This window comes from Salvelinus fontinalis, chromosome 25 (assembly GCF_029448725.1).
Source record: "Salvelinus fontinalis isolate EN_2023a chromosome 25, ASM2944872v1, whole genome shotgun sequence".
In the NCBI taxonomy this organism is placed as follows: Eukaryota; Metazoa; Chordata; class Actinopteri; order Salmoniformes; family Salmonidae; genus Salvelinus; species Salvelinus fontinalis.
This window is the reverse complement of record NC_074689.1, coordinates 19,373,738-19,398,846: the sequence shown is the minus strand read 5'-3', so window position 1 is coordinate 19,398,846 and position 25,109 is coordinate 19,373,738. Positions and strand designations below refer to the sequence as shown.

The 25,109-nt window shown below is 45.5% G+C and overlaps 1 protein-coding gene across 1 annotated transcript in view; it reads right to left on the bottom strand.

Moving 5' to 3' along the window:
• Positions 1-25,109, bottom strand: part of sema5a (sema domain, seven thrombospondin repeats (type 1 and type 1-like), transmembrane domain (TM) and short cytoplasmic domain, (semaphorin) 5A) — a gene marked incomplete in the record, with an annotated part of 225,206 nt that overhangs the window by 21,351 nt on the left and 178,746 nt on the right. Inside the window, 1 exon segment of the mRNA XM_055881523.1 lies at positions 18,292-18,517. Within this exon segment, the coding sequence (XP_055737498.1) occupies positions 18,292-18,517 (226 nt within the window).

Genomic DNA, 25,109 nt, shown 5'->3' with positions numbered 1-25,109 from the left:
GGGGGGTCAGGATGGAACTTGGTGGGACAAATGGACTTATTATTTTTCCACTTGGAATATGTATTGAAGCTAAGAATTTATAATAATAGAAAAACTGAATCCCTGGAGCAAGACATCTACATGACTCATACATAGGCTACAAGATGGAGAGACTAAAGAGCTCTCCACAGTGATTTCAAAATCTACGCATATGGAGCTACCAATCTCCGTTTGTGCCACTTTCCAAAACTGCAGCTGCACAAAAGTATGTAGAACTACTTAGAGAGTTATGCAAACTAACCTCAGAAGGATACGTTGCGTAGACTGTGTACAGCCCGTAACTGTGTGCGTGTGTGTGTGTGAGGTGTCTGACATACACTGTAGCTTAAAGTACATCAGCCTCAGTCTGTGCCACGCACGCACGCACCAACGCACGCACACACGCACATACGCACACCGAGTCAGTCTCAAGCTACAGCAGGTCACCCAAAAAAGTTTACTTTACCTCTACAGCTCTTTAGTCGAGCACGTGCACAACACGCTTGCTGAGAGCTACTGAGATCCTCTAATTCTTGCAACTCTACGAGCATTTGACGACTGTATGATCCCTCATCTGACATGAGTTAACGGAGAAATCTAAATGAAATATGAAACTATAATTTCTATTAAGCTTCAATTACCGCATTCATTCATCATCAGAGGCTGTGAAAATGTCCCTTTCAGAGTGAGTCTGTCTGGCTCCTCTTTGTGCGAGACAGAGGAGTGAGATCAGGTCTTTGTGTGAATGATAATCACTCGAAACTAAATTACAGCGTTCGCTCCCAAACACTCCAGTGATGATTCACTCAATCAACCCACCCTGCTATTATCAACCGTCTGAGCCACAACAATGAAACCATTTCTCTCTTTTCCTGCCCTTTTCTCTTTTCTCTCTGTGACCTTCCTTTGTCTCTCTATCTCTACGTCTTGGAAATGTCCTTTGCCTCCATTTCTCTCCCTCTATTTTCTGATTGACCATCCAGTTCCCCTGCTGTTGGGTGCTTTGTATTCTCCCTGCAGCCCTTTAGTAGAGAGACCAGAGTGTTTACCTATCACACGTACAGTCCTGACCTCTTCATAACTACACACAACCTTGGGAGTCAACATGTCCGCACGCACACACATGCATGCGCGCAGACACACATACACAGACACAGACACACGCGCACAAACACTCTCTCTACCTCACCCTGAGTTGGCAGGAGCACTGACAGATCCTCTGAGGCCCCCTGCTTTTTATTGATTCTGAACAGGTAGTGGCACGGACAGCGCTGCCTTCCACAGTGACCTGCACTCTTTATCAAGCCCTCTGCTCGGTCGGGTAGATGTACACACTCACACACACAACACACACAACCACAAAACACGCACACACACACTTGAGACGAGATCAGAAATCCCAGTCCGCCCGGTTGCTAAAACAAACAGCGGTCTGTCTTCCCTTTTAAATGAGGAGAGTACTGTAGTTCCATTGATCTCTGTATCCACCATGTACAGTGGAGATAATTATAAGCCACTCTCTCAGAATGCAGGGGTACCGTGCAATACAAACCCCTATCAGCTTGCAGACTAGGACAGAAGAATAGAGTTAGCAACATGATGTCTTTAGACTGTAAAAGTACAAATACTGTCCCACACACATTCACACACACTTCAGATGATATCAGAAATCTCTCCCGAGATGAGAGGTCTGGTGTGTGTGTATGTGTGTGTATGTGTGTGTGTGTGTGTGTGTGTGTGTGTGTGTGTGTGTGTGTGTGTGTGTGTGTGTGTGTGTGTGTGTGTGTGTGTGTGTGTGTATGTCAGCGGAGACGCTGGGAGGCGCTATAGGAGGACGGGCTCATTGTAATGGTTGGAATGGAATTCATGGAACGGTATCAAACACATCAAACATATGGAAATTACAATGACCCCTTCCTCTCATAGCTCCTCCCACCAGCCTCTACTAGTTTGTGTGTGTGTGTGTGTGTGTGTGTGTGTGTGTGTGTGTGTGTGTGTGTGTGTGTGTGTGTGTGTGTGTGTGTGTGTGTGTGTGTGTGTGTGTGTGTGTGTGTGTGTGTGTGTGTGCATCTGGGTGTGTGAGTGCATGCATCTGGGTGTGTTAGTGCATGCATCTGGGTGTGTGAGTGTGTAAATCAGAAAATGAGCAGCTCTGGTGGATTACAGAGTTACGCCACAGCGCTGTGACAGTATTCCCAGAGCTGTCATCTGGTTTATCAAATACTCGCCTTGGGGAGAGAATTGAGAGCTGCTTAATGTGTGTGTTCTTAAATCGCTTATTAAAAGTTAGTGAGAGGGCAATTAAAACTCCCACCCTGAAGGGAAAGGGGATCAGAGAGATGAGACATGCACGTATGCACACACACACACACACACACACACACACACACACACACACACACACACACACACACACACACACACACACACACACACACACACACACACACACACACACACACACACACACACACACACACACACACACTATAACTAACACCCAGTGATGAGGGCTAATTACCAGGGGACTTTGTATTTACTTTTGTCTGAGGTCGACAGAGGTAAGACAGATACAAGGAAGTGACTCTTAAGTTTTTTTGTAAAGAGGTTAACAGATCTATTATCCATCTGCTGAGATGGAGTGTGCTAATAAAAGACTTCTGCTTTATCTCAGATCAATTGTAGATGTGTGAGTTATTTAACATGTAATCCTGGTTTAGTGTACGTATGATTAAGGGATTGAAGTCCCAATAGTCAAGTGTAGCCGGAGAGAAACAGAGGGAGTGAAAGAGCTGGCGTGGTAGAAAGAGAGAGAGAGAGAGAGAGAGAGAGAGAAAGAGGGTGAGAGGGATAGCACGGTAGAAAGAGAGAGAGAAAGGGTGAACGGGGTAGCACAGTAGAAAGAGAGAGAGAGAGAAAGAGGTTAGAGAGGGATAGCACGGTAGAAAGAGAGAGAGAGAGAAAGAGAGGTTTGAGAGGGATAGCATGGTAGAAAAAGAGAGCGAGAGAAAGAGGGTGAGAGGGATAGCACGGTAGAAAGAGAGAGAGAGAAAGAGGATGAGAGGGATAGCACGGTAGAAAGAGAGAGAGAGAAAGAGGGTGAGAGGGATAGCACAGTAGAAAAAGAGAGAGAGAAAGAGGGTGAGAGGGATAGCACGGTAGAAAGAGAGAGAGAGGGGTAGCACAGTAGAAAAAAGAGAGAGAGGGTGAGAGGGATAGCACAGTAGAAAGAGAGAGAAAGAGGGTGAGAGGGATAGCACAGTAGAAAAAGAGAGAGAGAATGAGGGTGAGAGGGATAGCACGGTAGAAAGAAAGAGAGAGAGAGAGGGTGAGAGGGATAGCACGGTAGAAAGAGAGAGAAAGAGGGTGAGAGGGATAGCACGGTAGAAAGAGAGAGAAAGAGGGTGAGAGGGATAGCACGGTAGAAAAAGAGAGAGAGAAAGAGGGTGAGAGGGATAGCACGGTAGAAAGAAAGAGAGAGAGAGATGGGTAGCACAGTAGAAGAAAGAAAGAGAGAGGGTGAGAGGGGTAGCACAGTAGACAAAGAGAGAGAGAAAGAGAAAAAGAGAGGCGCTGGTCAGTGTCATATTGTCTGAGCACAGGGAGAACTAATCTATCTATGGTCTCCTTGTCCGCTAGTGATGTCTGTGGGCTGATGAGACTAATCTTTTGTCTCAGAAAGGAACTGCCCTCAGAGCATCTGAGCTGAAAAACATCACACACATTTCCAATTTAGTAATATCCAGAGCGACTTACAGGAGCAATTAGGGTTAAGTGCTTTGCTCAGGGTCACATTGACAGATTTTTCACCTAGTTGGCTCAGGGACTCTAACCAGTAAGCTTTCAAAGAAAAATCTCTCTCATGTGTGTTCTGTCCAGTGTGTCTCTCTGTGTGTCTCTCTCTGTGTGTCTCTCAATTCAATTCAATTCAAGGGGCTTTATTGGCATGGGAAACGTGTTAACATTGCCAAAGCAAGTGAGGTAGATCTCTCTGTGTGTGTCTCTCTCTCTATCTCTCTCTCCATTAATGCAGCTCTTATTGATTCCTCTTGTTCAGATAGTTTATCTGCTAGATACGGCATTTACCCATCTTTTCACACATTATGTAAATAAATCCATAGGCATAACTTTCATGGGTAGTAATCTTCTGTGAGAAATGTACTGTATGTTGGTACTGTATGTGTCGTGGGTGTATGGCATACAAAAACAGTAGTAGTTACATAACGTCCTCAGCATTTCTCTATAGTGTATTTCCAGGTGAACACGAAAATAATAACATCCACAACATGCCAAAAGTATGTGAACACCCCTTTAATTTTGTGGATTCAGCTATTTCAGCCACACCCATTGCTGACAGGTGTATAAAATTTAACACACATCCATGCAATCTCCATAGACAAACATTAGCAGTAGAATGGCCCATACTGAAGAGCTCAGGGACTTTCAACATGGCACTGTCATAGGATGCCACCTTTCCAACAAGTGAGTTAGTCAAATTTCTGCCCTGCTAGAGCTTCCCCGGGCAACTGTAAGTGCTGTTATTGTGAAGTGGAAACGTTGAGGAGCAACAACGGCTCAGCTGCGAAGTGGCAGGCCACACAAGCTCACAGAACGGGACTGTCCAAACTGCTTCTGGAAGCACAACTGTTCGTCTGGAGCTTCATTAAATGGTTTTCCATGGCTGAGCAGCCCCACACAAGCCTAAGATCACCATGCTCAATTTTTTATTTCTTTATTTTTATTTCACCTTTATTTAACTAGGCAAGTCGGTTAAGAACAAATTCTTATTTACAATGACGGCCTACTCCGGCCAAACCCTGACGATGTTGGGCCAATTGTGTGCTGCTCTATGGGACTCCCAATCCGCTGGATGTAATTCAGCCTGGATTCGAACCAGATGCAGTTCCTTAGCTAAGCTGTAGTCAATGAATAGCATTCTCACATAGGTGTTCCTTTTGTCCAGATGTGAAAGGGCAGTGTGGAGTGCAATTGAGATTGCATCATCTGTGGATCTGTTGGGGCGGTATGCAAATTGGAGTGGGTCTAGGATTTCTGGGATAATGGTTTTGATGTGAGCCATGACCAACATTTCAAAGCACTTCATGGCTACAGACGTGAGTGCTACGGGTCCGTAGTCATTTAGGCAGGTTAGCTTAGTGTTCTTGGGCACAGGGACTATGGTGGTCTGCTTGAAACATGTTGGTATTACAGGCTCGGACAGGGAGACGTTGAAAATGTCAGTGAAGACAATTGCCAGTTGGTCAGCGCATGCTCGGAGTACACGTCCTGGTAATCCTCCTGGCCCTGCAGCCTTGTGAATGTTGACCTGTTTACAGATCTTACTGACATCGGCTGCGGAGAACGTGATCACTAAGTCTTCTGGAACAGCTGATACTGGCATGCATGTTTAGTTTTACTTGCCTCGAAGCGAGCATGGAAGTCATTTAGCTCCTCTGGTAGGCTTGTGTCACTGGGCAGCTCTCGGCAGTGCTTCCTTTGTAGTCTGTAATAGTTTGCAAGCCCTGCCACATCCGACGAGAGTCGGAGCCGGTGTAGTACAATTCGATCTTAGTCCTGTATTGATGCTTTGCCTGTTTGATGGTTTGTCGAAGGAAATAGGAGGTATTTCTTATAAGCTTCCGGGTTAGAGTCCCGCTCCTTTAAAGCGGTAGCACTAACTTTTAGCTCAGTGCGGATGTTGCCTGTAATCCATGGCTTCTGGTTCTCCCCAAAGGTGATTTATCACTTCAGAGAACGTGTTTCCAGAGTCCAATGGTCGCGAGCTTTACACCACTCCAGCCAACACTTGGCATGTCTCCCTCACTAGCTTGAAGCATCGGCTGTCAGAGCAGCTCACAGATCACTGCACCTGTACATAGCCCATCTGTAAAAAGCCCATCCAACTACCACATCCCCATACTGTATTTATTTATTTATCTTGTTCCTTTGCACCCCAGTATCTCTACTTGCTCATTCATCTTCTGCACATCTACCATTCCAGTATTTAATTGCTATATTGTAATCACTTCGCCACCATGGCCTATTTATTGCCTTACCTCCCGTATCCTACCTCATTTGCACACACTGTATATAGACTTATTTTTCTACTGTATTATTGACTGTATGTTTGTTTATTCCATGTGTAACTCTGTTGTTGTATGTGTCGAACTGCTTTTGCTTTATCTTGGCCAGGTCGCAGTTGTAAATGATAACTTGTTCTCAACTAGCCTACCTGTTTAAATGAAGGTTAAATAAATACAATTGTCACGCCCTGATCTGTTTCACCTGTCTTTGTGCCTGTCTCCACCCCCCTCCATGTGTCGCCCATCTTCCATATTATCCCCTGTGTATTTATACCTGTGTTCTCAGTTTGTCTGTTGCCAGTTCGTTTTGTTTCGTCAAGCCTACCAGCGTTGTTCCTGTCTCTTGATTGTTCCTGTTTTTCACGAGTTTGACCTTTTCTGCCCGCCCTGACCCTGAGCCTGCCTGCCGTCCTGTACCTTTGCCCCACTACCCTGGATCATCAACCCCTGCCTGCCTTGACCTGTCGTTTGCCTGCCCCTGTTTCTGTAATAAACATTGTTACTTCGACACAGTCTGCATTTGGGTCTTACCTGAAACGTGATAAAAAAATAAAATATCCTCAAAAGGTTCTACAGCTGCACCACTGAGAGCATCCTGACTGGTTGCATAACTGCCTGGTATGGCAACTGCTCAGCCTCCAACCGCAAGGCACTACAGAGGGTAATGCGTACGGCCCAGTACATCACTGTGGCCAAGCTTCCTGCCACCCAGAACCGCTATACCAGGTGGTGTCAGAGGAAGGCCCTAAAAATTGTCAAAGACTCCAGCCACCCTAGTCATAGACTGTTATCTCTGCTACCGCATGGCAAGCGGTACCGGAGCGCCAAGTCTAGGTCCAAGAGGCTTCTAAACAGCTTCTACCCCCAAGCCATAAGACTCCTGAACATCTAATTAAATTGCTTCCCAGACTATTTGCACTGCCCCTCTCCCCCTCTTTACACCACTGCTACTCTCTATTATTATCTATGCATAGTCACTTCAATAACTCCACCTACATGTACATATTACCTAAATGACCTCGACCTACCGGTGCCCCCGTACATTGACTCTGTACCGGTACCCCCTGTATTTATTTTATAAAAAAATATATATATTTTACCCTTATTTTACCAGGTAAGTTGACTTAGAACGCATTCTCATTTACAGCAACGACCTGGGGAATAGTTACATGGGAGAGGAGGTGGACGACCGTTACAACATGGGAGAGGAGGTGGACGACCTTTACAACATGGGAGAGGAGGGGGATAAATGAGCCGATTGTAAACTGGGGATGAGTAGGTGGCAATGATGGTATGAAGGCCAGATTGGGAATACAGCCACAACACCGGGATCTTTAGTGACCACAGAGAGTCAGGACACCGGTTTTACGTCCCATCCGAAAGACGGTATATAGCCTCACTATTGTTATTTTACTGCTGCTCTTTAATTATTTGATACTTTCATTTCTTAATTTATTTAGGTATTTTTCTTTAAACTGCATTGCTGGTTAAGGGGTTGTAAGTAAGAATTTCACTGTAAGGTCTACTACACCTGTTGTATTCGGCACGTGACAAATAAAATTGGATTTTATTTGAATTGAATTGGAACGCCAACTGCGAGCCAGTCCTAATCGACCAACATCAGTGTCCGACCTCACCAATGCTCTTGTGGCTGACTGGAAGCAAGTCCACACAGTAATGTTTCAACATCTAGTGGAAAGCCTTTCCAGAAGAGTGGAGGCTGTTATAGCAGCAAAGGGGGAACCAACTCCATATTAATGCAGATGATTTTGTAATGAGATATTCGACAAGCAGGTGTCCACATGTAATGTATATAAGCACAGAATAAAACAGTTATATCAAAAATGTGTGATGGATTGCATGGATCTTGCATCTTTGTGTCGATTGTGTTGAATACATGTCACACCTTAGTGATCCTTTTTATGTCTCTATTTTGGATGGTCAGGACGTGGTTGTCTATTTCTATGTGTTTGGCCGGGTGTGATTCTCAATCAGAGGCAGCTGTCTATCGTTGTCACTGATTGAGAACCATACTTAGGTAGCCTTTTCCCACCTGTGTTTTATGGGTAGTTGTTTTCTGTTTTTGTATCTGCACCAGACAGGACTGTTTCACTTTCGTTCTCCTGTTTGTTGTTTTTGTTCGATTTGGATTAAATTATGAACACTTTAAACGCTGCACCTTGGTCCACTCTTCCTTCAGCCCACGAGAATCGTTACAATACAGCAACTGAAAACTGATATAGTATACGATTCATATAATGAATATCATTACACAGCAACAAGAAAGGCTAACACATTACATTAAAAATCACTGAGTAGATGCAATGAGAAATATCTAGTAATCAATTCATATCTTAAGTTAGTAACTGATAACCATTATGTCTTGATCACTGGTACAAAACGCCTCAGTATGCCTAAGAAACCACATATGGATTGCTTGGCTTAATCTTATACGCTTTATCTATTCCATCTAATTTAGATAGATAGAAACAAGAGATGAAACCTCCTAATATGTAATATTTTCAAAGAAAATGTATCTAGCCTTCCGTATCGCCATGATGTAGTTGGGACTCTGGTTTAAAATATGTTTCTTCAAATGGAGCTGAAATCGCCAAATGTCAGTCATTTCTAATAGCCCTGATCCCTCTGATCCTTCCATGACAAACATGATGACATTCAGAAAAAAGGGAGGGAGGCCCACACCTCAAAAGGCCTGATAAAATAGATAGGGAGGGATTCGCTCCCTGCCAGGGAGTCACCTGCATATTAAAGGGCAGCTCATCTCCAAAAGAGAAGTTGGAACAGTTTGCATGAGTGGTCTCTCACAGTCATATCATATGAATATACAGTGTTGGGTCGGTTACTTTCTTAATGTAATCAGTTACGGTTACTAGTTACCTGCCCACATTCTTTATCAGTCACTTAACATTTGGATTACCCAAACTCAGTAATGTAATCTCATTACTTTCAGTTACTTTCAGATAACTTTCCCTTTAAGGGGCATTTGAAGAAAACAAAAATATATATTAACAAATGAAGCGACATTATTGCAACATAAATCAATGTTAGAGTTTACATAGCTGGCCATAAACGGATGCTGCATTTTACTTTATGGGTTATGTAGGCTTCTAACCCATTGCTTTCTACTTCAATACAGATAATAAAATGATTAGGCTATAGTTTTACATTAAAAATCAAAGTCTATCAGATTTCCAGTCCTTACAATTAATTACAGTCCCTTTAGAAAGTATTCACACCTCTTGAGTTTTTCCACATTTTGTTGTGTTACAAAGTGGAATTAAAATGTTTGTAATTGTCATTTTTTGTCAACGATCTACACAAAATACTCTGTAATGTCAAAGTGGAAGAAAAATTTGAACATTTGGAGAATAAAAAAAAAAGATTCAACCTCCTGAGACAATACATGTTAGAATCACCTTTGGCAGCGATTACAGCTGTGAGTATTACTGGGTAAGTCTCTAAGAGCTTTCAACCCCTGGATTGTGCTACATTTACCCATTTTTCTTTTCAACATTCTTCAAGCTCTGTCTATTGGTTGTTGATCAGTGCTAAACAACCATTTTCAGGTCTTACCATAGATTTTCAAGTAGATTTAAGTCAACACTGTAACTCGGCCACTAAGGAATATTCACTGTCTTCTTGGTAAGCAACTCCAGTGTAGATTTGGCCAAGTCTTTTAGATTATTGTCCTGCTGAAAGGTGAATTAATCTCCCAGTGTCCCAATGTTGTTGATCCATCCTCAGTTTCTCCTATCACAGACAATTTAAACTCCGTAACTGTTTAAAAGTCACCATTGGCCTCATGGTGATATCCCTGAGCGGTTTCCTTCCTTTCGGGCAACTGAGTTAGGAAGGACGCCTGTGTCTTTGTAGTGACTGGGTGTTTTGACACACCATTCAAAATGTAATTAATAACTTCACCATGCTCAAAGGGATATTCAATGTCTGCTTTATTTAAATTTTTTACCAATCTACCAATAGTAGAGAGGCATTAGAAAACCTCCATGGTCTTTGTGGTTGAATCTGTGTTAGAAATTCACTGCTTGACTGAGGGACCTTACAGATAATTGTATGTGTAGGGTACAGAGATGAGGTAGTCATTCCAAAATCATGTTAAACACTATTATTGCACACAGAGTGAGTCCATGCAACTTATTATGTGACTTGTTAAGCAAATTATTAACTTATTTCGGCTTGCCATAGCAAAGGGGTTGAATACGTATTGACTTATACTTAAGACATTTCAAATTTTCCTTTTTGATTAAATTGTTAAAATTTCTAAAACATAATTTCACTTTGACATTATGGGGTATTGTGTGTAGGCCAGTGATATTTGTTTTATTGAATCCATTTTAAATTCAGCCTGTAACACAACAAAATGTGGAAAAAGTCAAGGGGTGTGAATATTTTCTGAAGGCACTGTAAATACCCCTTGATCTTTAAGAATAGGACTTGGAAATATAGATTAGTCAAATTGTTTTACCTGAACGTAACCCAAAAAACAAAGGACTTCTTAGTCTACCCCAGAGACATACAATATTATTTATATTTCTAAATACATGGCTTAGTTATGTTTTAGTCATGGTGGAATGATTGGACTCATTGCTTCAAAATATGGTTGAAAAAAAATGCTGCTCTCATAGAATGTCATCGCTGAAAAATGCATTTTTTGTGATGTGAAAAATGAATTGAATTTGCTATAAGCCTATTGTTTGTGTTTTTGTTGGTGACACTATAGAATTAGGAATTAGAATACTTTGTTAATTTAATAGGATCTCTATGGGTGACACTTTGATATCTCAATCATTTGCAGCTGTTGAAGTCTATCAAAAGTGTGCGAGTTCAGGCATGTGTCATGGCCTTCAGACGTAAAAAAAATTGGCAAGAAATTAAAGCCCTACTCGGGGTCTTCTTAAATGAAACTCGTTTTTTGACAGTATGTGTGGAGCACAATACCACGGAAGAATTTACAAGGGAGGAACTCCCTCAAACGCTTATCTGTTGCAAGAGCACATTTTTCAACTGCTGTCCACGGATCGCTTAAACAATGATTGATCGGCAGCTTAGCCTACACTTATTCAATTTAACAATTATTGGGTTAAAATACAACTATGCATTTGTCAACAGCCATCCATAACAACCACAATCCATAAGGTGCAAATAATTGAGAGATCAGCAGTGTGATTCACATCATTCCTATGTAGATATCAAATATAGAACTAAATTATATACGTATCGCCCGTAGGCTACACCACTGCTGGCATCCTTACCTCCAAGCGTTTTTTCAAGTTGGTTGTATAATATTTAATGCTTACAGCAGTCGCACCATTGGAAGACATAATTTAGCTTGCACTGTAACCTACAAAACATATTACTGCTCTTTTTCCGCAATCCATCAAACGCATTTAGTGTGTCATCATAGTGGTTAGCTGAGGAACGTGCAACTCTGTTCTCTTATATCGAGGCGGATTTGAGTTTTGATAACTGGTCGCTTGATTTGCTAGCAACAACATTGAGTCACCATCAGTCGATACTTGTAAAAATTGTAATTCTTAAAATGCTTACCTGTACCTATGTTTGTCTTGTAAATCTGCAGTCTTTCCGCGGGGTGCTGAAATTCATACTTTTACTAAAAAGTTTGATCGAATACTATCACAGACTTTTTCCTGCATTTTTACAAGTATCGACTGATGGTTACTCAATGTTGTTGCTTGCAAATCGCGCAACTAGTTATCAAAACTAAACTCTGTGTCACGTTCCTGACCTGTTTTCCTTTGTCTTGTATTTATTTAGTTGGTCAGGGCGTGAGTTGGGTGGGTTTGTCTATGTGTGATTTTCTATTTCGGCTTTTTGTGTTCGGCCTGGTATGATTCTCAATCAGAGGCAGCTGTCAATCGTTGTCCCTGATTGAGAATCATACTAAGGCAGCCGGGTTTCACGTGTGTTTTGTGGGTGTTTGTTTCCGTGTTAGTGTTTTCACCACACGGTACTGTATAGGTTTCTGCACTTCGTTTATTTGTTTTGTATTTCAGTGTTCGTTATAATAAATCATCATGAGCACTAACCACTCCGCATATTGGTCCGATCCTTCTCGCTTCTCCTCGTCCGAGGTGGAGCAAGAATATGACAGCCGTTACACTCTGCCTTGATATAAGAGGACGGAGTTTAGCATTCCTCAGCTACATACAATAGTGGTCTCTGACTTGTGGTCAGACTCGCTCAGATGGAACAAACTTAAACTTGTGCCTTTTTTCAATGTTGATTTGAATGTCATTGAGAAAACAGAACAGTGTAATAAAGTATTGTTTTTCGCAAAAATCCTTTATGAATTTAAAAGTAACTCTAGAAGTAATCATCTAGTTTTTCTAAAGTGTCTGTATTCTGATTACAATATTTTAGCCGGTAATGCAATGGATTAAAGTTACATTTTATTTGTAATCAGTTACATGTAACAGATTACATCAAATAAAATAAAATTGTATTTGTCACATGCGCCGACAGGAATTTACCTTACCGTGAAATGCTTACTTACAAGCTCTTAACCAACAATACAGTTAAGAAAATACAGTTAAGAAAATATTTACTAAATAAACCAAAAAAATACAAATAAAGAAAGTAACAATAAAATAACAACAATGAGGCTATATACAGGGGGTACAGGTTAGTTGAGGTAATTTGTAGATGTAGGTAGTGGTAAAGTGACTATGCATAGCTAATAAACAGTAAGTCATGTAATTTGTTACTCCCCAACCCTGTGTACAGTAAGTAAGCCTTGCCGGAGCCAAAACGGCCCATAGGGTAAGAGCCAGTGAGCCTTGTCCGAGCAAGAAAGACCCATAGGGCAGGAGCCAGTAAGCCTTGTCCGAGCCACAACGGCCCATAGGGCAGGAGCCAGTAAGCCTTGTCCGAGCCACAACGGCCCATAGGGCAGGAGCCAGTAAGCCTTGTCCGAGCCACAACGGCCCATAGGGCAGGAGCCAGTAAGCCTTGTCCGAGCCACAACGGCCCATAGGGCAGGAGCCAGTAAGCCTTGTCCGAGCCACAACGGCCCATAGGGCAGGCGCCAGTAAGCCTTGTCCGAGCCACAACGGCCCATAGGGCAGGAGCCAGTAAGCCTTGTCCGAGCCACAACGGCCCATAGGGCAGAAGCCAGTAAGCCTTGTCCGAGCCACAACGGCCCATAGGGCAGAAGCCAGTAAGCCTTGTCCGAGCCACAACGGCCCATAGGGCAGGAGCCAGTAAGCCTTGTCCGAGCCACAACGGCCCATAGGGCAGGAGCCAGTAAGCCTTGTCCGAGCCACAACGGCCCATAGGGCAGAAGCCAGTAAGCCTTGTCCGAGCCACAACGGCCCATAGGGCAGGAGCCAGTAAGCCTTGTCCGAGCCACAACGGCCCATAGGGCAGGAGCCAGTAAGCCTTGTCCGAGCCACAACGGCCCATAGGGCAGAAGCCAGTAAGCCTTGTCCGAGCCACAACGGCCCATAGGGCAGGAGCCAGTAAGCCTTGTCCGAGCCACAACGGCCCATAGGGCAGGAGCCAGTAAGCCTTGTCCGAGCCACAACGGCCCATAGGGCAGGAGCCAGTAAGCCTTGTCCGAGCCACAACGGCCCATAGGGCAGGAGCCAGTAAGCCTTGTCCCGAACAAGCTCCTGTTTCTGCAGTATAAGGCAGCTTGATAAGCACACCTTCCGGACAGGACTCCCTCTACTCTCTCCACCCTCACTTCATCTCCAGTTAATTCTCTCCTGTTCACCATCTCTCCATTTATCTCCCTCCCTCTCAATCCTTCTCTCTGTCCCTCTAGGCCTGTTAGTACATTATACAGTATAATGTATAGATATAGGCCAGAGTTTTTCCTGGACTTGTCACAGGTAAACCTCCTGATCTTATAATGATATAGTTATACATGTAGGTAGACGTGGTGTGTGTGTAGCAGTCTTTATTCATGACTACTGGAGTTTCTTCTTTCCAACCACTAGTTTTATGTGTGTGATAATGTGTCATGTGTTTCATTGGAGTATAAATCACAGTCTCAGTCTCTGGCTACGTATGGCGACACGCTATCTGTCTCTGAGGTTTACTATCTACTGTGATCATGTCTAGATACTTCTGTATTTCAGAAGACACTCACACACAGTAAATGCACAAATGTAGGCACACACACACACACTCACACACTTTATCAGCCTGCTTTATCACCGTCCTCTTATAACCGTCTAGGATGTGTTTGTGTGTGCGTGTGGACTCAAATCGATTGCGAATAGCCCGCTGCTAACTGTAAATCTTCATTGGGTGACAGTACGGTCCATTCCCACTGGGCTCTCATCATCTCTGGAGGATAGAGGGGAACTGAGGGATCTTTGGCTTTGTGGCTTCATCACACACACACCGTGGCAGACATCAATACACAGCTTCAGTATGGAGGTGATTACTTCAGGACGGCCTCCTTGTGTGATAACTACTGACCCTGGGTCAAAAGGAATATGTCATTGGGATGATCGGGCGACGTATGGATGATCACATGCACACACTATCTGTCACACACACTGTGCACTCTTTGGATGGATGGATGTGGAGTGTGATAATGAGGAAGTGGGTCATTGAATCCATCCTCCTCACTGCCAAAGCACTGAATCTGTCACCCTACTTTAGTCTCTCTCTCACCCTCCTTTTGTCTCTCTCTCACCCTCCTTTTGTAACTCTCTCACCCTCCGTTTGTAACTCTCTCACCCTCCTTTTGTAACTCCCTCACCATCCTTTTGTCTCTCTCTCACCCTCCTTTTGTAACTCTCTCTCTCTCACCCTCCTTTTGTAACTCTCACCCTCTCTCCCTCTCTCCCTCCCCCACTGGTTGAACTTTTCTTGTGGCAACCAGTCACAAATCTTGCTGCTGTGATTGCACTCTGTGGTATATCAAAATGACATTTGTTTTGGAATTCTTTGTGGGTATGTAATCTGAAGGAAATATGTGTCTCTAAAATGGTCATACATTTGGCAGGAGGTTAGGAAGTGCAGCTTAGTTTCCACCTCATTTTGTGGGCAGTGTGCATATAGTCAGACCTGGCTCTCAAAAGAAGATAGGCTTTGGCTGCCTTTCTCAATAGCAAGGCCATGCTCACTGAGTCTGTACATAGTCAAAGATTTCCTTAAATTTGGGTCAGGTATTCTGCCACTGTGCACTCTCTGTTTTTTTGTAAATACTTTCCAATGTGTCAAGTAATTATCTTCTTGTTTTCTCATGATTTGGTTGGGTCTAATTGTGTTGCTGTCCTGGGGCTCTGTGTGGTCTGTTTGTGTTTGTGAACAGCCCCAGGGCCAGCTTGCTTCGGGGCTCTTCTCCAGGTTCATTTCTCTGTAGGTGATGGCTTTGTTATGGAAGGTGTGGGAATCGTTACCTTTTAGGTGGTTGTAGAATTTAACAGCGCTTTTCTAGATTTTGAAAATTAGAGAGTATCGGCCTAATTCTGCTCTGCATGCATTATTTGGTGTTTACAATGTACACAGAAGATATTTTTGCAGAATGCAGAGTCTCAATTCGGTATTTGTCCCATTTTGTGAATTCTTGGTTGGTGACTGGACCCCTGACCTCACAACCATAAAGGGCAATGGGTTCTATAACTGATTCATGTATTTTTAGCCAGATCCTAATTGGTATGTCGAATATTATGTTCCTTTTGATGATATACAAGGCCCTTCTTGCCTTGTCTCTCAGATCAATCACAGCTTTGTGGAAGTTACCTGTGGCGCTGATGTTTAGGTCGAGGTATGTATAGTTTTTTGTGTGCTCTAGGGGAACGGTGTCTAGATGGAATTTGTATTTGTGGTCCTGGCAACTGGACCTTTTTTGGAACACCATTATTTTTGTCTTACTGAGATTTACTGTCAGGGCCCAAGTCTGACAGAATCTGTGCAGAAGATCTAGGTGGTGCTGTAGGCCCTCCTTGGTTGGGGACAGAAGCACCAGATCATCAGCAAACAGTAGACATTTGACTTCAGATTCTAGTTGGGTGAGGCCGGCTGCTGCAGACTGTTCTAGTGCCCTCGCCAATATATGTTGAAGAGGTTGGGGCTTAAGCTGCATTCCTGTCTCAAACCCCAGCCCTGTGGAAAGAAATGTGTGTGTTTTTTGCCTATTTTAACTGCACACTTATTGTTCGTGTACATACATTTTATAATGTTGTATGTTTTTCCACCAACACCACTTTCCATCAATTTGTATAGCATGCCCTCATGCCAAATTGAGTCAAAAGCTTTTTTGAAATAAGCAAAGCATGAGAAGACTTTGCCTTTGTTTTGGTTTGTTTGTTTGTCAATTAGGGTGTGCAGGGTGAATACGTGGTCTGACGTACGGTAATTTGGAAAAACGCCAATTTGACATTTGCTCAGTACATTGTTTTCGCTGAGGAAATGTACAAGTCTGCTGTTGATGATAATGCAGAGGATTTCCCCAAGGTTTCTGTTGACGCATATCCCACGGCAGTTAATGGGGTCAAATTTGTCTCCACTTTTGTAGATTGGGGGGATCAGTCCTTGTTTCCAAATATTGGGAAATATGCCAGAGCTGAGGATGATGTTTAAGTATAACCAATTGGAATTTGAGGTCTGTATATTTTATAATTTTATTCAAGATACCATCAATTCCACAGGCCTTTTTGGGTTGGAGGGTTTGTATTTTGTCCTGTAGTTCATTCAATGTAATTGGAGAATCCAGTGTGTTCTGGTAGTCTTTAATAGTTGATTCTAAGATTTGTATTTGATCATGTATATGTTTTTGCTGTTTTTTCTTTGTTATAGAGCCAAAAAGATTGGAGAGGTGGTTTATCCATACATCTCCATTTTGGATAGATAACTCTTCGTGTTGTTTGTTTAGAGTTTTCCAATTTTCCCAGAAGTGGTTAGATTCTATGGATTCTTCATTTACACTGAATGTGTTCAGAAAGCAAAGACATTTCTGCTTGACTGAATCACATGTTGTCGCCTCACCTCCACTTTTAAATTAGAACAATGACAGACCATTAACACATGGCTCTTTGTTCATAAAACCTTTTAGACGTCTGTCTGTTGCTTATCATGAGGCTGTGAATCAACGTTAACACCGCCACCATGTTAGTTCATTTAAACCGCCACAGTCATTAACTTCAAAAGGCAATCAGAGTAAAGAGAGAGAGAAACTAAAGTTAGTAAGTCTTAACTTTCATCACCCATTGATGAACTTGCGGTATGTGTGCGAGTGTGTATGCAAGTGTGTGTGCGAGTGTGTATGCGAGTGTGTGTGCGAGTGTGTGTGCGAGTGTATGTGTGTGCAAAGCGCTAAAGCTTTAAAAAGAGATCCTCCTCCCAATGGGGCTGCGAGCAACTCAATAAACAAACTTTAACTGGTACATCTGTAACCCAAGCCACTATATTGCTCTGCTGTCCCGCCCTCCCTCCCTTTCCCTCCCTCCTTCTTTTCTTCCCTCTCTCCCTTTAATGGTTGGACCCCTCCTAAACAACATCAACAACATGTCAATTAGCAGCCTGTTGGTGTTTACGACTCTCTAATCTGAGATGGAAGAGTCAGACTCTGTGGTATCAGCCGAGGCGAATGAGAGTGAGAACCTGGGGAATTGGAGCCACAATGGTGCTTGTGTCAGGGAGAAGTGAGAGGGAGAGAGAGTGGGGAGTTGGATCCATAATGGCGCTGATGCGAGGATGCTAAAATTAGCAGCCCCAAACTGTTAAGTAGCTCTGTGGATTTTCATTGTGGAAGTTCATTAACACGTTTGACGTTTGGAAGCGCTGAAGGAATCAGCCTGGGACTGAAAACACTTCAGCCGATTAAGATAACACTACTAAGAGACACTGAGAGGGAGAGCGAGAGAGAGAGAGAGAGAGAGAGAGAGAGAGAGAGATAGTGAGAGAGAGAGAGAGAGAGAGAGAGAGAGTGAGAGTGAGAGTGAAAGCCGACTAACATGCCTAGAGGGACAGAGAGAAGGATGAAGAGGGAGAGCGATAAATGGAGAGATAGTGAGTGAGAGAGAACAGACTGGAGGTGAAGTGAGGGTAGAGAGAGTAGTCAGAGAGAAGTAAAAGAGTGTGCAGGTTCAGTTGAAGAACTAGTGTCAGCTGGGAGTACTGTCACCACCTGACCCATTTATTTATTCTGTTAACTATGAACTGTTCCACTCACCGTCAGTAGAGCATCCAGTGGAGCCATCACTGGAGCAGTACCTCATCTCTATCCTCTGTCGGCCCACCTCTAGCAGGGCAGGGTCCGGGACGCGGGCCTTACAGGTGTACCGGAACCGCTGCTCATAGTGACCGCCGTTGTCCGAGATGTTGACCGGCGTCCAGGGGGTCCAAGGGGTGGTCTTCTTCAGGTCTGGACAAGGGAGGGTGTTACACGACTGGTACTCCTGGAGAGTGAGAGAGGGGGAGGGAGAGAGAGGGAGAGAGACAGACGGACAGACATAGAATTATAATTATTAGAATGGATATTCTCATTCCAAGCGTTTGAAATCAAATCAAATGTTATTGGTTTGATATCAATCGCTTTGAATGAGAATATCCATTCTAATAATTATTTCACTCTCTCTCTCACTCTCTGTCTCTTAGTAGTGTTATCTTAATCGGATGAAGTGTTTTCAGTCACGGGCAAAAGTTAAAACATTTTGGCACCATTTGAAATTAAGCCCCAAAACATCCTTACAATTCAAAGCACTGGAAACCCAAGAGCTGAACCTTGAAAAGAGTCCCCTATGTCAACTGTTAAAAACACTAAACAGCCCTAATATCCAAACATAATACATTTTTTAGAGAAATTAAAACCTCCTATTTGACAAATTGGGTAAATTAAACAAAACACAGAATAAACTAAATTGCTATTTGGCCCTCAAAAGATAATACACATTGGCAGAATATCTCTACACTCTTAGAAAAAAAGGGTTCCAAAATGTTTCTTTGGCTGTCCCCATAGGAGAACCCTTTTTGGTTCCAGGAAGAACCCTTTTGGGATCAATGTAGAACCCCCTGTGCAAAGTATTTTATAGGGAACCCAAAAGGCTTCTACCTGGAACCAAAAGGGTTCCACTTGGAACCAACAAGGGTTCTTCAAAGGGTAATCCTATGGGGACAGCCGAAGAACCCTTTTAGGTTCTAGATTAGGGCTGTTGCGGTATCCGTATTACCGCCAAAACGGCGATCACGAGTCATGAAGGCAGTCAAATTCAATGTGACTGTTTTAGCCACTATAATTAGGCTTCTCCAAGCTCTGATGCTGCTGATGGTCATTAGTAGCCTAACAAACTTGCTAACTGCCTGGTACTCAGCACTCTATTGTCCCTCTAACACTTCATTAGAACCCATGAGCTCATGTTGCGCAACATTTCTATAGGCTATGCAATTGCGCGAGAAAACAGAGTGATGGCTTCTACTAAAAAGAGGAGGATCCCATCAGCTTTCTATAGGCTAGGTCTACTATATTAATTTCACAACTTTCCTAATATTAAGCACATTGTTTATCTTTACAACAGGAGTATAGCCTACCTGGTGGGCTGCAGAGGTTTTGTGGCAACATCTACAACCAGACTGCTTAGAGACCTGGGAATTAAGGGCCAGAGCCAGCGTTCGGCAATCAAAGCTGTATCAGAGGCGGCAGAAGGCAGCAGTCAATGGCTCTGGATGAAGAGGAAAGACCCCAGCTGGGCCCCGAAATGAGAGGGCCAGGAGGTATGCGGTCAACAATGCTTGACTCAGGGAGGAAGACGCCCCTGCCATGCATAGTCCCATGGGATGTTGGCTATCAACAACAAGGCAACTCCTATGACTAATTGGGAATGGGACGCAAGCGTAGGATTGATCACCCTGTCGCTGGCCGCCTTTGGGGAGGGTGTATAGTGTGAAAGGCCGAAACACCCTAGGAACCAAAGGTACACTACTGACGATGCGCTCCCCAAATTTCACCAGTCTCACTGTTCATGAACTCTTGGAAGTGCTTGCACAAAGGATAGTAACATCTCATCCTGTGTTCTTGGAATCTACCTGGCTGGCATGAAAATCAACCAGGGGAAAAGCTTCCTCCATTCGCTATTTAAGTGCATAGATGACATGTATTTTTTCCCTCAGACCCTGTTTTGAGACTGGTGCATGATAATGGTCCATTCTAAATCAAAACAAATTTCACACATATATTATTTAGTATATGTAAAGACAAGATTAAATCAAGAATAGTCTGATGGGTGACAATATCAGCCTATCACTTGTGAATTATATACCAGCATTGTAACGAGTATTACCGAAGGTGGCCTCCCTTCCTGTTCGAGTGGCGCTCGGCGGTCGTCGTCGCCGGTCTACTAGCTGCCACCGATCCCTTTTCCTTTTCGTTTGGTTTTGACTAATTGATTTCACCTGTTTATTGTTTGGTTGTTAGGGTGGTGTTATTTAAGTTCGTTTAGCCCGTTTCTGTTTGTGCGGGCTTGTCTCTCTGTTTGTGTATGAGGTTGTTATTTTCACGTTGGGGTTTTTCCACAGTCTGGATTTATTTTCCAGTGTGTACTTTATTCAAGTCGGATTTTTACGCCAAATATTTTTGACGTTACCAGTTGTTCATCTGGTTGGACATTAAAGAGTGGTTTTCCCCATTACCTTTGCTCTCTGCGCCTGACTCCTTACAATTGTCCTCATTGATCGTAACAGAAGCCCGCACCTTATATGGAGCCAGCAGGAGCAGCGACCACCCCTCTCCCCACGATGGAGGAGAGAGTCCTTCATCACACGTCCATCCTCCATCGCATCGGATCAGCTATGGATCTTATGATGGAGAGGATGGATCGTTGGGAGAGGAGTGGTCTCCCTACTAACCCACCTACCCTCCCTCCAGCAACTATACCATCTCCTCCAGCGGGATCCGGTACCAGCGCCTTGCGTATTACGCCTCCAAGCCAGTACGATGGAGCGGCGGCGGGGTGCCAGGGATTCCTGCTACAATTAGATCTGTACCTGGCCACCGTCCGACCAGCTCCCTCGGACGAAGAGAGCGTGAGTGTCCTCGTCTCCTGCCTGACGGGTAGAGCCCTAGAGTGGGCCAATGCGGTCTGGAACGGGGCCGACTCAGCGAGGGGCCACTACCCGGAGTTCACCCGCCGTTTTCGGGCCGTGTTCGATCACCCTCCAGATGGCCGAGCGGTGGGTGAGAGATTGTTCTATCTACGACAGGGGACGAGGAGCGCGCAGGACTTCGCGCTGGATTTCCGGACCTTGGCCGCTGGAGCAGGGTGGAACGACAGGGCCCTGATAGACCATTACAGGTGTAGCCTGAGAGAGGACGTCCGCAGAGAGCTGGCTTGTCGGGACACTACGCTAAGTTTGGATGAACTAATAGACATGTCTATCCGGTTAGACCATCTGCTAGCTGCTCGCGGACGTTCTGAAAGGGTCCTGTCCGTTCCATCTCCTGACCCTCCTGCTCCCATCCCGATGGAGGTAGGAGGGGCAGCATCTAGGGAGATCGGAGGAGGCTCCTCCTGTACCAGTTGTGGCCGAAGAGGGCACACTTCCGGTCGGTGCTGGAGGAGTTCATCTGGGAATCGAGAGGGCAGGCAGAACACTCCTCGGTCACCTCAGGTGAGTCAGCACCATACTCTCCCAGAGCTTCCTGTTGGTCACATGTTTTTGTTAATATGTTTCCTTAAATTTTTTCCCTCTCTCCAGCATAAGGCGCTAGTCGATTCAGGCGCAGCTGGGAACTTTATAGATCGCGGACTCGCTCAGAAGTTGAGGATCCCGTTAGTTAAGGTAGACCCCCCTTTCCCTGTGCACTCCTTAGATAGTCGACCGTTAGGGTCAGGGCTGGTCAGGGAGGCCACAATTCCTTTGGAGATGATTACGCAGGGGAATCATAAGGAACGGATTAGTCTGTTTCTTATCGATTCACCTGCGTTTCCGGTGGTGCTGGGGATTCCCTGGCTGGCTATTCACAATCCGACGATTTCGTGGAAACAGGGAGCTCTACAGGGGTGGTCTGATGAGTGTTCAGGCAGGTGTGTAGGAGTTTCCATCGGTGCGACAACGGTGGAGAGTCCAGACCAGGTTTCCACCGTGCGCATTCCCGCTGAGTATGCCGATTTGGCTATCGCTTTCAGTAAAAAGAAGGCGACCCAATTACCACCCCATCGACAGGGGGATTGCGTGATAAACCTCCAGGTAAACGCTGCACTTCCCAGGAGTCATGTGTATCCTTTGTCCCAGGAGGAGACGTTGGCTATGGAGACATATGTCACGGAAGCTCTGGGACAGGGATTAATTCGGCCCTCCATGTCACCCGTCTCCTCGAGTTTCTTTTTTGTGAAGAAAAAGGATGGTGGGTTGCGTCCGTGTATTGATTATCGAGGTCTCAATTCCATCACGGTGGGTTTTAGTTACCCACTACCTCTCATCGCTACGGCGATGGAATCATTCCACGGAGCACGGTTCTTCACGAAACTGGATCTCAGGAGCGCGTATAATCTGGTGCGTATTCGGGAGGGAGATGAGTGGAAAACCGCGTTTAGTACTACATCGGGCCATTATGAGTACCTCGTCATGCCGTACGGGTTAAAGAATGCTCCAGCTGTCTTTCAATCCTTTGTTGACGAGATTCTCAGAGACCTGCACGGACAGGGTGTGGTGGTGTATATTGACGATATTTTGATCTACTCCGCTACACGCGCCGCGCATGTGTCTCTGGTGCGCAAGGTTCTTGGGCGACTGCTGGAGCATGACCTGTACGTGAAGGCGGGGAAATGTGAGTTTTCTAAACAAGCCGTTTCCTTCCTGGGTTATTGCATTTCCAGCTCGGGGGTGGATATAGGGGGTGACCGCGTAAAAGCCGTGCGTAATTGGCCGACTCCGACCACGGTAAAAGAGGTGCAGCGGTTCTTAGGGTTTGCCAATTACTACCGGAGGTTTATCCGGGGTTTTGGTCAGGTAGCAGCCCCTATTACCTCACTGCTGAAGGGGGGGCCGGTGCGTTTGCAGTGCTCAGCAGAGGCGGACAGAGCCTTCTGTAGGTTGAAGGTGCTGTTTACCGAGGCGCCAGTGTTGGCGCATCCGGACCCTTCTTTGGCGTTTATAGTAGAGGTGGACGCATCCGAGGCTGGGGTTGGAGCGGTGCTCTCACAGCGCTCGGGTGTGCCACCAAAACTCCGCCCTTGTGCTTTTTTTCCGAAAAAACTCGGGCCAGCGGAGCGGAATTATGATGTGGGGGATAGGGAGTTGTTGGCTATGGTTAAAGCCCTGAAGGTGTGGAGACACTGGCTTGAGGGGGCTAAGCACCCTTTCCTCATCTGGACTGACCACCGTAACCTGGAGTATATCCGATCAGCTAAGAGACTGAATCCGCGTCAGGCAAGGTGGGCCATGTATTTCACCAGATTTCGTTTTACGATCTCGTATCGACCAGGTTCCCTCAACACTAAGGCCGACGCGCTGTCTCGCCTCTATGACTCAGAGGAGCGGTCCATCGATCCTACTCCCATCATTCCGGCGGCCAAGTTGGTGGCACCGATAGTATGGGAGGTGGACGCGGACATCGAGCGGGCGTTAAGGGAGGAACCTGCGCTTCCACAGTGCCCGGAGGGGCGTAGGTATGTACCGCTCGCTGTTCGTGATCAATTGATTCGATTGGCTCATGGTATACTCTCGTCAGGTCACCCGGGTATTTCGAGGACAGTGCGAGGTCTTAGGGGGAAGTACTGGTGGCCCACCTTGGAGAGGGATGTGCGATTCTATGTCTCTTCCTGTTCGGTGTGCGCTCAGAGTAAGGCTCCTAGGCACCTGCCTCGAGGGAAGTTACAACCCCTCCCCGTTCCACAACGGCCGTGGTCCCATCTTTCGGTGGATTTTCTGACTGACTTACCTCCATCTCAGGGGAACACTACGATCCTGGTCGTTGTGGATAGGTTCTCTAAGTCCTGCCGTCTTATCCCGTTGCCCGGTCTCCCTACGGCCCTGCAGACTGCGGAGGCATTATTTACCCATGTCTTCCGGCACTACGGGGTGCCCGAGGATATTGTTTCTGATCGGGGTCCCCAGTTCACTTCCAGAATATGGAAGGCGTTTATGGAGCATTTGGGGGTCTCGGTAAGCCTTACATCGGGGTATCACCCGGAGAGTAATGGGCAGGTGGAGAGAGTGAACCAGGAGGTGGGTAGGTTTCTGCGGTCGTATTGCCAGGACCGGCCAGGGGAGTGGTCAAGATACATCCCCTGGGCAGAGATTGCTCAGAACTCACTAAGCCACTCCTCTACCAACATGTCACCATTTGAGTGTGTGTTGGGGTATCAGCCGGTTCTGGCACCATGGCATCAGAGTCAGACCGAGGCTCCTGCGGTGGAGGAGTGGGTACAGCGCTCTAAGGAGACTTGGAGAGCCGTCCAGGAGTCTCTGCGTCAGGCGAGTAGACGGCAGAAGAAGAGCGCTGACCGTCACCGCAGTGAGGCCCCCGTGTTTGCACCGGGGGATAGGGTCTGGCTCTCGACCCGAAACCTGCCCCTCCGCTTGCCCTGCCGGAAGCTGGGTCCGCAGTGTGTAGGGCCATTTTAAGTCCAGGGGGGAATATATGAGGTGTGTTACCGATTGTTACTTCCTCCGTATTACCGTATTAACCCCTCATTTCATGTGTCTCTCCTCAGGCCGGTGGTAGCTGGACCCATGCAAGAAGGTGAGGTTCCGGAGGTCCCTCCACCCCCTCTGGATATAGAGGGGTCCCCGGCGTACAGGATAAGGTCCATTCTGGATTCCAGACGCCGGGTGAGGGGCCTGCAGTACCTCGTGGACTGGGAGGGGTACGGTCCGGAGGAGAGGTGCTGGGTCCCGGTGGGGGATATATTGGATCCATCTATGCTGAGAGAGTTCCATCGCCTCCATCCGGATCGCCCTGCGCCTCGGCCCCCGGGTCGTCCTCGAGGCCGGCGTCGGCGCGCTGCGGGAGCTGCGCGTCAGGAGGGGGGTACTGTAACGAGTATTACCGAA